The sequence below is a fragment of the Hirsutella rhossiliensis genome, assembly GCF_020360975.1.
Source record: "Hirsutella rhossiliensis strain HR02 chromosome Unknown scaffold00002, whole genome shotgun sequence".
NCBI classification, from domain to species: domain Eukaryota; kingdom Fungi; phylum Ascomycota; class Sordariomycetes; order Hypocreales; family Ophiocordycipitaceae; genus Hirsutella; species Hirsutella rhossiliensis.
In genome coordinates, this window is record NW_025408668.1 from 2,348,705 (window position 1) to 2,364,523 (window position 15,819).

The window sequence follows — 15,819 nt, forward strand, 5'->3', positions numbered from 1 at the left end:
GCTGTTGTCAACTGAGCCACAGTGGCCAAGGCATGCATTCTACCTAGTACTTCATATTATTATACCCAAGCTCCTACATACGGTACACGTACATACCGCCGCCGCCGGCCGCACGCACATGATCTGCATTCAATCCCCACCCCTCCTCCATCTTATTAACTTATTAATGCAACTCAATAAATAAAACCACTCACTCATCGACGACGCATGCATTTGCACACCACGTCCACTCAGTCAGCCCACCGCCTACGAGCGCTGTCTCGCTCTCTCAACTCGTTATGCTGTACGAATCACAGTCATCATGTGCGCCCCCAAGTCATCGTCGAGTACCGTAATAGCGCCGCAAAAGAGGCCGTCCATGCAATGTACGCCTCACCCTCCTCACCCTCCTCACCTCTCGGCCCAACGCTCCAGATCCCTACCGCCACGCAACTCCATGTCGTGCGTCTCTCGCGAAGCCACGGCGTGCAACGTCACACCGCGCTCAGCTCCTACCTTATCCTCTCCGTCCACCCGCATACACATACACATGACTGTCGTGCCGTCACTATGCAAACATATATGCATTCGCCCATATGCACAAGCACACAAGCATCCATGTACGGAGCTACTGTCGGTCCAAGATCCAGACGCACATCAGCCACTCACATGCTTCATCTCGTCAACCATGGCTCTCTACAATTCATCCACGGTTCACTCTTCCCGTCATCAAGCTGAGGGGGAAATAAACTCTCTTCTCCGGCACACACGTCCGTCATTGTCGTTCCGGCGCGTCTCGCCGCTCCCTCTATGTGCAGCCTCCAAAATATCCCCCCAAATCAATTATAAGATGAAGGGAAAGTTATAGTCTCCATGCATGCCCCCATTACTCCAGCAATGGAAAACCCAAGCCGCTTCATGGCTTGACAGCCGGCAGATAGCACCATGCAATGCCTTAAATGTAGATACAGTACAGGGGGGAGGGATTGCGTCAGGGTCGCATCGTCCATGAGGGCTTCAGCTGATCTGTCATGGCGGCCGTCGTGAACACCGTGTCGCCGGGTAAGCGACTAACTCGCCCCGCGCCGCTACGGATTGCGCCCAGCTGCACCGCCGAGATGCCGCTTCTGTTGCTCCTGATGCTGCCCGCGTCACTCGTCGTGTCCGAGTCCTTGAACTTCTTAGGGGGTGCAAAGTCCAGATTGGTAAATGTCGTCGATTTTCGCAGCGAGTGACTACATCACTGTTAGCTTCCAGCAGGTCCGCTCTCGCACTTATGTTCCGGCTACTCACGGGCTCGGCAGGACGGCCAGCTCATCAAAGGCCGTGACGAGGGGAGACGCGACCGGCTTCTTAGGCTGATACGCACGTCGCTCCCCGAGCGGACTTTGACTGCGGCCAGCCGCCCGATCCTGGTACGAATCAGGGGGAGCAAAGTCTACGGCGTTCATAATGGAAAACGAGTCGTCGCGGAGTTTGGATGGCGTCGGCAGCGTCCTCAGAGCAGTGGGCGGCGGGAGGCGCTTCTTAGGCGTTCCGCGCATCCCGGTCGACGCAGACGAGCCCGGCCTCGGCGTGACGGCAGAACCGGCCCGGGGACGGTAACCCATGCCGCCCATCGATCCGTGAGGGCCGTGTGGGCCGCGAGGACCTCGGCCGCCAGGTCCTCCTCCCGGTCCTCCGCGGATGCGGTTTGTGGGAGGTGGTGTCATTGCACGCCGCGTCACAGGCTGTGCGTACGGCATAACGAAGGCGTTCGTTTCCACGTCAAAGTAGGCCGCGTCTCCGAGGAAATTCTCGTCATAGTCTTCTTCGTATTTGGGGCCGCCGCGCTGGGTGGGCATGGGCGGAGGGGGTTCTTTGGCGCTGTCCTCGAAGTATTCCTTGTAGAAGGATCGGATGCGGTTTGCCCGATACTCCGGGTCCTCGGATTCCGTCACCTCGTTCGGAGGCAGAGGGCGGAACCCAACCGACAGCCTCTTGGACTGCTGTTGCGGAACACCCAGCCCTTGCGGCTGCTCGCGACCGTCGTATGCCACAGGAGCCTGGCGCTCGAGGCCTCGGCCGCGAATGTCATCGTCGTACTGATCAAAGGATTGCGACATGGTAATCTCGGGATGGTCTCCTTGCCTCGTGAAGTCATCGTGAGAGTGCGCGAGGCCAGGGGCGCTGTCGAGCATATGGGGCTCAAAAGCGACGGCATGAGATCCTGGCGACAAGGCCATAGGGACATCAGTGTATAGCCTCGTGTCCGCGGGCTCTGTTTCGTGAGGATGCGAAAAGTCGAACCCATCATCGACGTGAGCGATGCTAACATTGGCGTCCATCCTCGCGTGGGACAGTTCGGACTGTGCATGATCTGGAGCAGCGGACCGCCCATGGTGGGCATCAGAGGACAAGGCCACAGCTTGAAGCTGACCGCCTGGATTGTCAAAGCCACGGCCATCGACGTGGTCGTCAGGGTAGGCTACGGTGCCAATCTCGGGGACGATGGGCTGTATGGGCCGGATCGGTTCCTGGGTGCCCGATGCGGCTAGTGTCCTCTGACTTGGCTCGGGCGCCATAGGTGTGGCAAACGGATTGATCGGGACGTCGGGAGACACGGGGGATCGCGGCCCTGTGTTGGTTCGCGGAGGGTGCATCGACCCACCCAATGATTTGCTGGTTAAGGCAGAGTTGCGCTTGCTGCTGCCATGGACTGACGGGGCCTTGGGGTTGAAGGATCGAATGGAACCGGATTCGCTGTGGGTGAAGTCCTTGATGGTGCGGTAGGGGTCCTGCTCGTTGGGAAAGGTGCGCGCCAGCGAGTGGATAGAGTCGTGAGACTGCTGTATACCGGGCGGGAGCAGGTAGGGCGACGACAGGTTCATGTCCATGGACAGCTGCCCCGGCTTGTGCACCGTCTTCTCTCCTCCTCCGAACAAGCTCTTGCGCTTGGCACCCTTGGCACCCTTGGGCGAAGTCTCGTCGAGGCCGAAATCGAGGCCTGTGTTGGGGTCCTTTGCATCCTCCATCCTTAGGCGACGGACATTACGACGGTGAAGAAAGAGAAGAACGATGGCGCCGACGAGGACGGGAATCCTGATTGCTACGTGTTAGAGGCGAGAGACGGGCGTGAGTCGACTCGACATACCCGATTCCCATGATTATGGCAATGTTTGTGACGTTTGTGCTGACGTTCCTCTCGCATGAGCCCCCGGAGCACTCGCGCTTGGCCAGGCCAGCAGCGGCGTGTGGAGCGGTCAGGGAAGCGAGACCGAGGGATCGACGCGATTTGACGTGAGGCGGCATGGCGAATGCATTGTCGTGTGGCGTCGTCGAGTGGCCGTCGTAATAGTGCGCAGGGAGCTTCATGATGCCGCTCCGACTCCCAGACACTGCAGTCCCAAAGCGACGACGTTGCTGGATCAAAGGGCGAGGCAACTCTTCATGGCCTGTCAATTATCGGCATCGGACGCGCAATCAGTTGCTTTTGCCGGCAAGGCAGGGCATGAAACGCGAGGAAAGCAAAGGTTGCTGTGTGACGATGCGGCGCTGCAGGCGGTGGGAAACAAGGGGCACAGAAACCGAGCAAACAAAAAAGGGCGCCTCCAGGGGGTTCGCTGGCCGTGAAGCGTCGAAACGAATTGCAGAAGGACACCAGCTGAAAAGTAGGGGAAAGGAAGGACGAAGGGCTGGAGAATGGGGGGAAAACCAAAAGAGTGACGAGCCCGTGGGCAGCCAACTTGGCGCGATAATGCCGTCGGTCGACTGGAGAAAAGGCAGACTGACGATTAGGGGGAGGGAGAGGGAGAAGAGAAGGAGACGGGACGGGGGGTAGGGGAGAGAGAGTGGAAGAGAGGGAAGAGATACGGAGCAGTAACAATTTTGGGTTGCCCGCAACACTAAAAGGAGTACCTAGACGGGACGAAAGATTGCACAAGCGCGATACTTGCAAGTACCTTGGGGGGGTAAATGTTTGGTGCCTGTGCCGTCCGAATAGTGGTGGAGGCTACATGGCGCAGGGACATCAGCCACGTCAGGAGAGGTAGCTACAAGTACCGCCCATTGTCTTGGGTACAAGGCTGCACCCCGCAGGGGCCAGGACATGGCGGGTGGAGGCAATGACAGGCACTCTAACCCGCTACCGCAAGGTACCCGGGCGATACACGGGCAGCAGCAGGGAGCCGCTCTCCGGGCCAGGGAAAAGGAGATTGACGGGATTTACGGAGTACGGGCGCGGGAGGATGGAAATGAAAGGGAGCCAAGTTGATTGAAATTGACGCCGTCCAACCGACAGAGATATCTCAGGTACGAAGGATCCACTCGTTGGTAACGGATGGCATGAGGCGAGGTCCTGAAGATGCGACTGGCCACCCATTCACTCTCGCAGACTCTTTGAATCTGCCGGCGAGATTGAAGCGAGGCGTCTTCCCGAGGCAGTGTCTTTCAGCACACCACTTTTCCAGAGAGGAGGAGCCATGTATCCGTATTCGTACGTACAGTATTAATTACTTCCATCGCCAGTGCCAGGCTGATGGCTACCTGCACGGCGGGACAGGGCTCAGGGGGCGTGATGCAGGTTGGGCGCCAGTGCAGTGCCTTTTGTGTACTTCCGAGGTATCAGGTCATCAAGGCTGCTGCGGTCGAGCGCGTCCAATGCACGGCGCGGGTATCTATATACCGCCGGGGTACCTGGGCCTTTACAGTGGATGAACATCCACGTGGAGCACAATGGGAGCGATAGCAGGCGCCGCTGCCCCTGACGCTAGCCCCGAAGCAGCCTGGGCCGGGCGCGAGGCAGCCAGCCACCAACTCTCACCTTTTCCGACTCTCGGAAGTAATACCTACTGTGCAGTAGGCACAGTAGGCACCTAGTACTCCGTAGCTACTGTACAAGTAGGCGGACGACTTATCGCGGTGCCTGCGGCCAGACCTGACGTCAAAACACACGGCACTGCCGCTGTGCCGAGATGAGCAAGAGAAGAGCCCGTTTCCAGCGCAAGGGAGGGAAAGGGGGGGGCAGAGAGAGGGTCGGTCTTTGGAGAATATTGCCACGAGCACGCGCAATATTCAATTCCCCTACTTGGCATTGACTGCTTGTTGGCTTGCACGTGTGTGCACCAAATGGCAAGCATGCCCAGATTCTTTGGCCAATCCATCCATGCCTCTGCTCGTGCCGATGGCCGGCATTGGCGATCGATGCATCTCTCCCCATCAAAAGCCATCAAAAGCCATCAAAAGCCATCGCCACAGCTGGCAAACATGTTTATTTGTTGACTTTTGATGCTTTTTCCCTCTCATGCATATGCCCACATTCCTCGCTCCGGGCAAATTAAAGCCCATGTCTTGCCCGGCTCTAAAACGTCATGAAACATGTTATTGTGTCCAGGCTCTATTATCCTTGCGTCCAAGAAAGGGGGGAACGCACCCCTAATCATTGGGGCCTCGCCGCGCTCTCTCTCGTTGGAGGAGATTCAGCCAACGGCCGACGCCACCATCAACGCCACCATCAACATCAATGCTGGTCTGTAGCTGACCAAGTGGGATGGATATGAAATACGTGCTGCTGTACATGACGATGATGAGCAGGCTGCCTCGTGCGGCTCTGCGAGCGTTATGCCATCTGCATGCACGACAGTCAGTCACCCTTACTAACAGAGCTCTACTGTACAGTACCTACCTTAGGCGTGGCCGCATGGCTGTCGAATCACGTCCACCACGATAACTTACAGTACCAACAACCACTGCACACGTCTCAACGTCAGACTCGCAGCTGTGCCCAAAGCAAAGACAGACAGGCACCTCAGACTCGCAGAATGCCCGCAGTTTCCAGGGGACCGTGTCCGAGGCGCCAATCCGGGCGTCCGTCCGATCCCCGGCCCCATCGTCGGGTTGGCCGCCCGACGGCTCGATAAATGCACGTAGATGCTACGGGACTGCACCGTCGACGACGACGGCAAACAAAAATGCACGCTAGAGAGCAACAGAGTCAACGCCGCCTGCTGGAGAATCTCTCGGGGCTCCGTCAAGCTTCGTAACGCCTGGTCCATCGTGAGGCAGAAGGTCCACGGGAATGCCATCCCTGACGCCGCCAACGCGTACTATTTACGAGTGATCGGCGGCAGAGACACGCGATCGACGAACTATGGGCCATGGCTCCGCACTGCTTGACTGCCTCCCGCCAAGTACACATGCCTCCATGGCCATACGCAACCGAGTCTACGGCCTGGCTGGCGAAGCCCATCGTCCTGTCAAAGACAGCGAGGGCCCTGCCTGGCGGCGTCTGCTGCACGGATCGAGAACCGAAGACCACGGTACCTTAAGACCTCTGGGAGCAACGCGTCTCCCCTGATACCCGGAGCCATGGCACGAACCGGGGGGGCTCCATTTTGCGGTCCCGCCGGCCAAAGATGGGGTGAGACCTTGAGCTACCAGGGGAGTAAGATGATTCCTCGTCCGTTCCCTCAATAGTTGTTCCTCGGTGTACCGGATATTTATAGAATACAACCTGAAACCCTGACCGAGAGAACGGTGTAATTAGGGGACGACCGAAGAAAGGCGAGTGGGCCTTGCACCTTGCATGGCCTTAGCATTCATGACGAGATGAAAAGCTTCAGTTCCCGCATGCCGGTGGCACCGTCAGCCAGCCTCATTACCTTGGCTAACCATCTCTCGACCTCATATTCTGCCACGTCGCCTCGTTCAGCTGAGAATCTTGCTGTAAAGTAATCTCATCCAGTCCCGTCCGGAACCTCATCTCGCCATCTCTCGGCGCAGGTCCACCAACGACTTTCTCTCTTGCCCCCGCTCGCCCAGGATTACAACATCTCCGTCAGCCTCTTTTCCTGGTCAGCTTGTAATACTCGGGCGCATATTCCGTGAGCCATTCCTTGTCGACTTTTGTAATGTCCCTGATAAACGTCTTGTCCCCCGTCTCCATGACCTCGTGAAAAACGACCCAGTCGGCCTTGCGGTTGAACATGAGCGAGCTCGGATGTGCGTGGAGCACCGTCCCGCCCTCGACGTTGCGAAATGTCCCGTCGGGCTGCATTCGCGCCGCGTGGGCAAAGTATCCCGCCGTCAGACAGCGCCGGATCTGCTCTGCCTTCTTGGACTTATCTGCGCCGACCTGTGGCGGGTGGGGGTCAGCGGCCGACATGTTGAACCGCTCGAGGTAGCGCTTTAGTTGAGCGCGGATGCTGACGGCGCGGGTCAGGGCCTTGTAGTTGAGGTGGTTCTCGTGGCAGAACCGGGACTCCTTTTTGCCCCGTGTCACAAAGGCAGTGTAGACATTGAGAAGGGTCAGGTGGTCGCCTTCTTCGACGGCAAACTTGCGCCTCGAGCTCTCCATCCTCTTCTGCTCGCCCTCGTGATGGAACCACACGCTGCCGCCCAGGCTCGTCATGGCGGCAATGGTGAGAATCTCATCGAGGCAATCAAACGACGGCGCCGACAGCAATGTTTTGGCCATCATGGGCTCGACAGCCAGCTCCGCCATGCGAAACCCGAGCGGCCGCGTCAGCTTGGCATACTCGTCCAAGGCGCCGAGTGCGTAGAGAAGCTCAAGCGCCTTGGACATGAGCTCGGATGGCGGCGGGGACAGAAACTCGAAGCGGACGACGTTGTCGATCCCCAGCGCTTTCAGCTGCAGCACAACGGGTGCAAGGTTGGACCGCTGCAGCTCTGGCGCGTTGGACTCCGGGAGTCCCGCGTGGGCCTGCTCCGTATAGAGCCGAAAGCATTTTCCTGGCTTGGTCCGGCCCGCTCGGCCGGCGCGCTGCGACGCCGACGCCTTGGAGACGGGCGTTGCCGTGAGCGACTCGATGCCCGTCTCCGGGTTGTAGGCACGGAGCTTCACGAAGCCACAGTCGACAACATAGGCGATGCCGTCAATGGTGACGGACGCCTCGGCAATGTTTGTGGAGAAGACCACTTTCCGCGTGCCGTCGGGGGGCTTGTCGAAGACGTACATTTGCTGCTCCGTCGACAGACCTGCGTAGAGCGGCAGTGGTTGTATGGCCTTGTATCGACTGCCGGCCTGGGCTGCCCTCTCCGAGACTGCTTGGACGGCATAGTCAATCTCCTCGCGGCCCGTCAGAAACACCAGGACATGGCCATCGTCCTCTTGCATGTGGATGTCAAAGACTGTCTCTATGGCCTTTTCAACGTAGTTTTCCGCGGGCGATTCCAAGTACAAGACATCGATGGGATAGGTCCTCCCCTCGAGGCTGACTATGGCACCGACTTGGCCATGGTCATTGTCAGACGCTTGCTCCTCGCCCGTCTGCGAGAAGAAGCCGAGAAACTTCTCGGCCTGTAGCGTGGCGCTGCTAATGATGATGCGGAGCTCGGGGCGCTTGCGGCGGATCTTCTTGAGCAGGCCCAGCAGGATGTCGGTGCTGACGGAGCGCTCGTGGGCCTCGTCCACCATGATGATGGAGTAGCGGCTAAGTAGGGGGTCGACGAGGGCCTCTCGGATGAGGAGGCCGTCGGTGAGAAACTTGATGCGCGTGGCCGAAGACGTGACATCCTCGAAGCGAATCGAGTATCCGACCTCCTTGCCAATCTCGCATCCCGCTTCTTCGGCGACGCGAACGGCCACCGTCGTGGCTGCAACGCGTCGAGGCTATTGGACGTCGGTCGTCAACATGCGAGTCTTGGTCGCCGACGGCGCAGGACTCACCTGCGTTATCCCAATGATCTTGCCATCGGCGCACCAGCCTGCGCGCTCCAGGAACTGGGGTATTTGCGTCGTCTTTCCGGAGCCTGTTTGGCCGATGACGATGGTGACGGGATTTTCCTCGACCACATAGAGGAGACTCTGGCGGTGCCTTGCTATGGGCAGCAGTGCCGCTGGCTTGTGAAGGGCTGGGATAAAGGACGAGTCGAGGTCGAAATCTGCCATCTTGGGCGAGCCTGGACCTAGGGGTCAACGACAACCCGTTGGCGACCACATGAGAGTCCTTTTGCACCTTCCAGAGCCTAAAGAGCGGCGTATCCCTCAGTACTCTGTCTCATGTCGTTTGTTCGCTCCCCTCCAGCTCGGGGTGTCATTGCTTGTCCGCCTGTGAGGCTCAAACTCATTTTCACTGCCATGGTGCAGGGTAGCAGGTGTGGCTTGGTTGAGGCTGACGTGTGTGGCAAGCCCAGGGGGGGGGTCACGGCCTGTGGGTCACGTCATCACTGGCGCGTCCCCTTTCAAGCAACCCCTCGTGCCAGAAGCATCAATGCGGACGAACAGTAAATGCATTGCCATTCACGTCAAAGAGTCAGCCAGCCAATCTCCAGGCCGCCCCGGCGTGCTGTTTGCCATCCTCTTGACCTCCTCACCTCCCTTGCAAAGCTCCCACGCACATTTCATACCTCCCGGCGCGGCGATTAGCGTCGCAGATACTCGCAGACAATGTCGGCCCAGGCGGAAACTGTTCGTGCAGCTCCTCCTGCTTCATGCATCGCGCCCTCTCCCCTGAACCCCCCGCTGACGGCGTCGACGGTGCGCAGCACAAGGCAACAGTGACAGAAGCTGGTCCCGAGTCGCCTACCACAGCTCGACCCTTCGAGATGGATGATGATGATGTCCTGGAACCGGGTATCGCCGGCGAGCCCGGGACGCCGAAACCAGCCGCTGTATCGACCCCTCCGGTCTCACCCGTCGAACCTGCGCCGCCCAAGCCCCCCCGCCCCCAGAGCGAGACACAGACGAACGTCATGATACTCAAGGAAGCGTTTCCGAGCGTCGAGGAACCAGTCATCAAGGCCATCTTGCGAGCTAGCGGCGGCCGTGTAGAGACAGCCTTCAATGCGCTGCTGGGTACGTGATATAATAAGCGAAATCCACACACGCAAAGACATGCCGTTATTGACGACGCCGCAGAAATGAGCGACCCCGACGCCGCCAAGAACGAGCAGGAGGAAGTGCCACCGCCCCAGCCCCCGCGGCCTCAAGGACGGAACGACATGACGCAGGTCGAGGCCGACGAGCTCTACGCACGGAAGCTTGCGGAACACTATGACAATGTTGGCGCCTACGAAGCTCGGACGTCCAATCGCCCGCGCGGGTCCCGGCTGCCGCAGGAACTGGACGAGGAGGATCGCGAGCACAGCTTCATCGACGACGACCTGCCCGTTATTCGCGAGAATCTGCGCAAGGGCTTCCTCGAGACCCAGAAGCAAGTGAATGGATGGATCACAAACTTGAGGAAGAAGATCGAGGACAACTTTGACGAATCTGAGGAGGCCGCGCAAAGACCGGGCCAACCCCCTCGACGGCAAGGCGAGGCCAGTCGCAGAAGCGGCGACTATGAAAGATACGACGCCGACCCTCAGGTTCTCAGTGACGACTTTGCAGGCATGAAGTTTTCAACCGACGGAAGTGAGTACCACAGCCAGCCACGGTGGCACCCAGAGTCCCTGACATGTTGATAGCCCCCGCCAACCAAGGCGTGCACAAGCCCCCCCCCTCTACGTCTTCCCCGATGCCAAGTGACGGGCGACGGGTGGCATTCAAGGGTGACACAGAGGAGATCAACATGTACGACGCATCTCCCCAGATGCCGCCCAGGGATACGGCTGCGACGTCGAGTGCGAAAGCGAGCAAATGGCAGCCCCTCTCGGCGATGGACCCGAACCCGATTGCGGATAACGACCCGTTCAGCTTGGGGGACAGCGAGGACGAGAAGGACGCCAAGGACAAGGACAAGCCCAAAGACAGCAAAGCCGACGAGGGCGAGAGGCTGAAACAGGCGGCAGCAGAGGCCATGGCGGACGAGCTGGTGAAGCCGACCAAGGAGGGAGATGCGGTTGAGAAGAAGAGCTGAGGGGAGAAGCAATCAGACCCAAGGATAGTTGGTCTTTGGCAGTGCTGACGTGACGGCCGAGCGATGTCTGGAGTAGGCGGGGAGCAAGTTGGTTTCGGGCCGCGTGGTGATTGCAAGTGTCCGGTAGCGCCAACTGGCCTCTCACTTCTTTATATGTGCGTTTCCACGAGCCAAAGGATCAGACGATGAATTGAGAAATTTACGATGCTGCATTGCACCGTGGACGACTGTCACATGCTCGTCTTGGTGACGGCGACCCACAGCGCGGCCGAAGAAGTTGTTCTGGCTTTTAAGCGACGGTAGAAGGAGAAACACGTGGGAGCAAGAGGGAGAAAGCCGTCGTCTTGCAGCGAATCCTGTTGTGGAGCTGGCCATGAGGCCTTGCCTTATCGTTGGAGCACGGGGTCCAGCTCTTTACTGCCATTGGACGCTGGGGTGAGGAGGCCCAGGGCTTGCTCTGCTGGTGGTTACTGCCCTAGCAGACCACTGCCGCTCACTGCGGGTGAAAACATTTAGCGGCTAAGCTTCGGTCAGTCAAGATCCCTCTTGGCGCGTGGATTCCTGCGGTGCTGCGACGTGACTGCATCCTGGTCCGGTGCATATACAGTACTGTACAACTGCAGCCCCAGGTACTTGGAAGCTCGTACCTCTCTCTTGTACCGGAATGAACGTTGCTCGTCTACAGACACGACGACTATCCACGGCACGCAACGGCTGTAGGCCATGATGGTTCGCACTGCGGATGGGGTAGCAGAAGTCACTCGCCCCCGCTGAGACTTGTTGAAGCAGCCAAGCCCTTGTTGGTGGCGGCCGAGCCACAGGCCTGCCGCCCGTCTCACGGCCAAGCCAAGCCTCCGTCCTCTTCACCATCCCTCCTCACCGGCCAACCGTCGACAGAGAGCCAACATCCTACTGGGCGATACGGACCAACTCGCAGCAAGGCACAGCGCCCAATCCATCTGGTTGGCCCTGTTTCAGAAGCAGCAGCAGCAGCAGCAGCAGCAGCAGAACCGGTAACAGCAGCAGCCGCTGTTAGCCTACCGAGTGCCCGGTAAGCTCTGCGCGCGACCACATCCGACTCGCTCAGCCTGAGCAGTGCCTTATCTGCTCCCACCCAGCCCGGCTGGCCCTCGTGTACCCGAGACACCCAACGAGGCTGTGTGCTGTACTCGCTGCCCGCATCTGTCAAGGCACGGCTAACCCTCGTCCAGGCTCCCCTTGACCAGCGGCAACCTTGGGCATCGTATCATGCCTTGAGTCTGCTCAAACCACCCTGCGTCATTTGCACTACCGCGAATAGACGACCTGCCTTCTCCCAAGCCGCCGCCTCTCGCTCTGTCAAGTGTCTTCTAACCCCCGACCCTGTCTCATTCGTCTGCAAGCTTCTTCAGCAGCTCTCCAACTTGTGGCCATCCGGGCCCCGAGAGCCGCATCATGTAAGTCGTCTCCCTCCTTTGACGTCATCTTCGCACTCGACTCATCACGTCCCTCCCTGGGCAGGAAATTCGGCAAGCAGATCCAGAAGCGCCAGCTCGAGATTCCCGAGTATTGGGCCAGCTTTGTCAACTACAAGGCTCTCAAAAAGGTATTGCATCAATCCAAGCACCATCGGCCTTTTCACATTCTTTCATTTTGCCAAATAAACCTGTCCGTCAAAAGGAGTAGTAGCCCATCCTACTCCCTTAGTTGGAGATGCTGCCACTCGTTATCATCAACACCCGGGGCCATTGCCGACTGCGACGCTAGCTAACGCTGTGCCATACAGCTCATCAAGAAGCTGTCTGCAACGCCGACGTTGCCCCCTCAAAATGAAACCCACCGCTCCGTCACGCCTGTGGACTCCCAGGCGGCCCTCCAGGCCAACAAGGCCACCTTCTTCTTCCAGTTGGTGAGTGGCTTTTTCGACTCAGCCATTGCATGTGTTCTGAACGGAACGCTCACTCGGTCGTAGGAACGAGAGCTCGACAAAGTAAATGCCTGCTATTTGCAAAAAGAAGCCGAGGTTCGTCAAGCCCCTGCTTAAACCCCTCCCATGCAACATGCCGACTCACCCTCGGCGCAGCTCAAGATCCGACTCAAAACCCTGCTCGACAAGAAAAAGGTGCTGCAAACGCGACATGGCATCTCAAGGCGCTCGTCCAAGTTCACCACCTTGCAAGAGGGCTTTCAACAGTTTGCCACAGACCTCAACAAGCTGCAACAGTTTGTCGAGGTCAATGGCACCGCCTTTTCTAAGATTCTCAAGAAATGGGACAAGACCTCCAAGTCCAAGACCAAGGAGCTTTACCTGTCCCGGGCTGTCGAGGTGCAGCCGTTCTTCAATGCCACCGTCATCAGCGAACTCTCGGACCAGGCCACCACGAGCCTACAGGAGCTTGGCGCCTGGTCGGACGGCATTCAGGTCAACTTTCAGACGTCTGGCCACGTCGTTACGAGCCAACATTTCGTGGGAACGGACGAGGGTGACGCTGACACGCTACTGCTGGATACTGTTGTCGCTGGCAACCTCGAATCATTGCGGGACCTCCTCATCAGGATGCAGTCGGCAAGTGTGGCCGACGATGGCGAGAGCTCGTTGATGGACCGCGTCACCCGGACCTTTTTGACAGCCATTCACGACGCTCCTCGAGAATCACTGCAGGTGTTGCTCGACACTGGCCTCGTCGACCTTCACTCGTACGATGATATCAACGAGCGCAATTGTCTGCACCAGGCAACCATCTACGGCAAACAACATGTCCTTGAATGGGGCTTGAATGCGGGCGTCGCGGCGGATCGAACCGACGTCTATGGTCGAGTGCCATTGCATTATGCCTGCTTGCACGGCCGACTCGAAATGCTCGAGGTGCTACTGAGATGTGAGTAGCACTAAATCAGACGAGCCGGCGCAGCTGACACGCACAAGCAAACCCTCGGACGATTGACCTGATCGACCACGACAATTTCACTCCACTGATACACACCATACGAAACGGGCATCTTGATTGCGTCCAACGTCTCTTGTCCAAGTCGGCGCGGATCGACCCCGTCTCAGTCTCAGACCACGCACCTCTGAATCTTGCCTGCGAGCACGGATCGGAACCGGTTGTGGAGCTCCTGCTGAAGCACGGGGCCAAGATGCTGCCAGATGCCGAGGGCCTGTTTCCTCAGCACCTAGTGGCGCGAGCCGGCAAGACTTCGCATCTGCTGTTGCTCCTGAAGCAGTATGGAGCAGACCTCGACCTAATCGACAAGCTGTACGGGTGGACTCCTCTCGTGCACGCCGCGAGCGAGGGCAACGTTGACTGCCTCCAGGCGCTACTTAAAGTCGGCGTGGATGCTCACATTGTGGACGAGAAAGGCTTACCCGCTATGTACTACGCAGCTTGGGAAGGCCATCTCGAATGCATGAAGCTGCTTTTCCCCTTCAACGTCCGATTCACGGCCAGCCCGTTGGTCACGCAGGTGTCGCTTGAGCCGATGGACGGCAGCAGTGCCCCTGGTCCCATGTCCTTGGATCCCGATGCGATTCCCGTTCTCGAACTGCCGCCCCCCATCATCCCTCTTCGCAGATACGGCCATAACTTCCTCGACACCAAGACTGTGGTGCAGATCAACTTTGAGGAGACCAAGGAACAGCCGCTGATCTTCTTCCAAGACGGCAAATATCCTGCCGCTCGCCTCACGATCTCCTCCAAGGTGTCGGACCTCATCCCCAAGAATATCATCCTACCCTTTCAAGAAGATACCCGCATCGTTTCCTTTCAAGTCGACAACATTGACACGTTTTCGCTCGACTTTGACGTCTTCCCCACGTACGGCGCAAAGGTCATCGCAAAGACGGTGGTGCTACCCAGCGCCTTCAAGTTGCAGCAGGGCAGTTCGAGCTGCTGCCTGCCCCTGTTTGATCCCCGTCTACGCGCCATCGGGCAAATCAGTTTCACCACCCAGGTCATCAAGCCGTTTCAGGGGCAACCGTTGGAGATTACCGACTTTGAGACGTATTGGAAAGCGACGAGCCAGTTCAACCAGCCCACAAGCGCCATCGTCACGGGATCAAGCCTCAGCGGGGACTACGTGCGTCTGTTTATACAGTACACGAGCGACGGCGCGCCTGTCGTCTGGCCACAGTGGACCGTGGCTTGCGGCGGGCTCGATATACCCGTGTGCCGGCTGTCGTTGGAACAGTTCCTGGTAATCACGGCGCCAAACCCGAGCCGCGCTGAGCTGCCGGGAATTCCGTCCATGACGGCGGAAAACGTGGGCGACATCTACCGCATCTTGGCAACGGCCGGTGTGACGCTCACCGAGGCGTTGTCCGTCCTGCCGCTCGGCGTGCATGTCAACCTGCAGATTCTGTATCCGTCGCCCGAAGAAGAGAAGGCGCTGGCGCTGGGCCCGGCCCTCGACGTCAACGTATTTGCAGATTCCATCCTGACGGCCGTCTTCGACCATGCGCGTGCCCAGAGAGCCCAGTACCAGTCGCCCGACGTGGCCCGATCGATGGTGTTTAGCAGCTACAGCCCCCGCCTGTGCACGGCTCTTAACTGGAAGCAGCCCAACTTTCCCGTGTTCCTATGCAACGACCTAGGCAGGGAGCAGACGATCGGGCGGCAGGGCAATGCGAGGAGGAGCATGTCGGTCAAGGAGGCGGTGCGAATCGCGCAAAGCAATAACTTTATGGGGCTCATGTGCCACTCTCAGCTCTTGGTAAGCCCTCTTTCTCCGTTGCGTTTCTCGCATCGTATAGCTAACGGCAACAAGGAAATGGTGCCCGCACTGGTCGATGCAATCAAGTCGCATGGCTTGGCGCTCGTCATGGACAGGTCGACGGACATGTCGGACGCGAACTTATCCTCCATGTCGATTTCTCATCCGCCCACGGGTGTGGATGGCGTCCTCAAAGATCATGGCATCTTACGGTTTAATGATTCTATAGATATGTAGAGAAGACGCCGGCGAATCGCGGACGAGGGAGGCACTGGGGATGGAATGGTGGGACAGGTCCCTATGTACGCATTGGGGGATAATGGGCAGAGTAAATCGAGGGCGCAAAGACAAA

General features: G+C 58.4%; 4 protein-coding genes across 4 annotated transcripts; 2 read left to right on the forward strand and 2 right to left on the reverse strand.

Moving 5' to 3' along the window:
- Positions 1-970: 970 nt before the first annotated feature.
- On the reverse strand, positions 971-3,333 carry HRG_01819 (uncharacterized protein; the record flags this gene model as incomplete). The annotated part of the gene is made up of 4 exons (XM_044860290.1): positions 971-1,214; positions 1,273-2,338; positions 2,399-3,060; positions 3,113-3,333. 4 exons carry the CDS (start codon positions 3,331-3,333, stop codon positions 971-973), a joined length of 2,193 nt encoding a protein of 730 aa, XP_044723923.1.
- A 3,460-nt stretch (positions 3,334-6,793) lies between these two features.
- HRG_01820 (helicase associated (HA2) domain-containing protein) lies at positions 6,794-8,866 on the reverse strand (the record flags this gene model as incomplete). Its single annotated transcript, XM_044860291.1, has 2 exons — positions 6,794-8,587; positions 8,645-8,866. The coding sequence occupies 2 exons, from the start codon at positions 8,864-8,866 to the stop codon at positions 6,794-6,796; spliced, it is 2,016 nt and encodes a 671-aa protein (XP_044723924.1).
- A 498-nt stretch (positions 8,867-9,364) lies between these two features.
- On the forward strand, positions 9,365-10,778 carry HRG_01821 (CUE domain-containing protein; the record flags this gene model as incomplete). The annotated part of the gene is made up of 4 exons (XM_044860292.1): positions 9,365-9,385; positions 9,463-9,772; positions 9,836-10,333; positions 10,387-10,778. 4 exons carry the CDS (start codon positions 9,365-9,367, stop codon positions 10,776-10,778), a joined length of 1,221 nt encoding a protein of 406 aa, XP_044723925.1.
- Positions 10,779-11,501: 723 nt separating this feature from the next.
- Positions 11,502-15,704, forward strand: HRG_01822 (ankyrin repeats (3 copies) domain-containing protein; the record flags this gene model as incomplete). Its single annotated transcript, XM_044860293.1, has 8 exons — positions 11,502-11,507; positions 11,676-11,791; positions 12,279-12,363; positions 12,544-12,666; positions 12,730-12,780; positions 12,841-13,636; positions 13,684-15,467; positions 15,522-15,704. 8 exons carry the CDS (start codon positions 11,502-11,504, stop codon positions 15,702-15,704), a joined length of 3,144 nt encoding a protein of 1,047 aa, XP_044723926.1.
- Between the last annotated feature and the right edge of the window lie 115 nt (positions 15,705-15,819).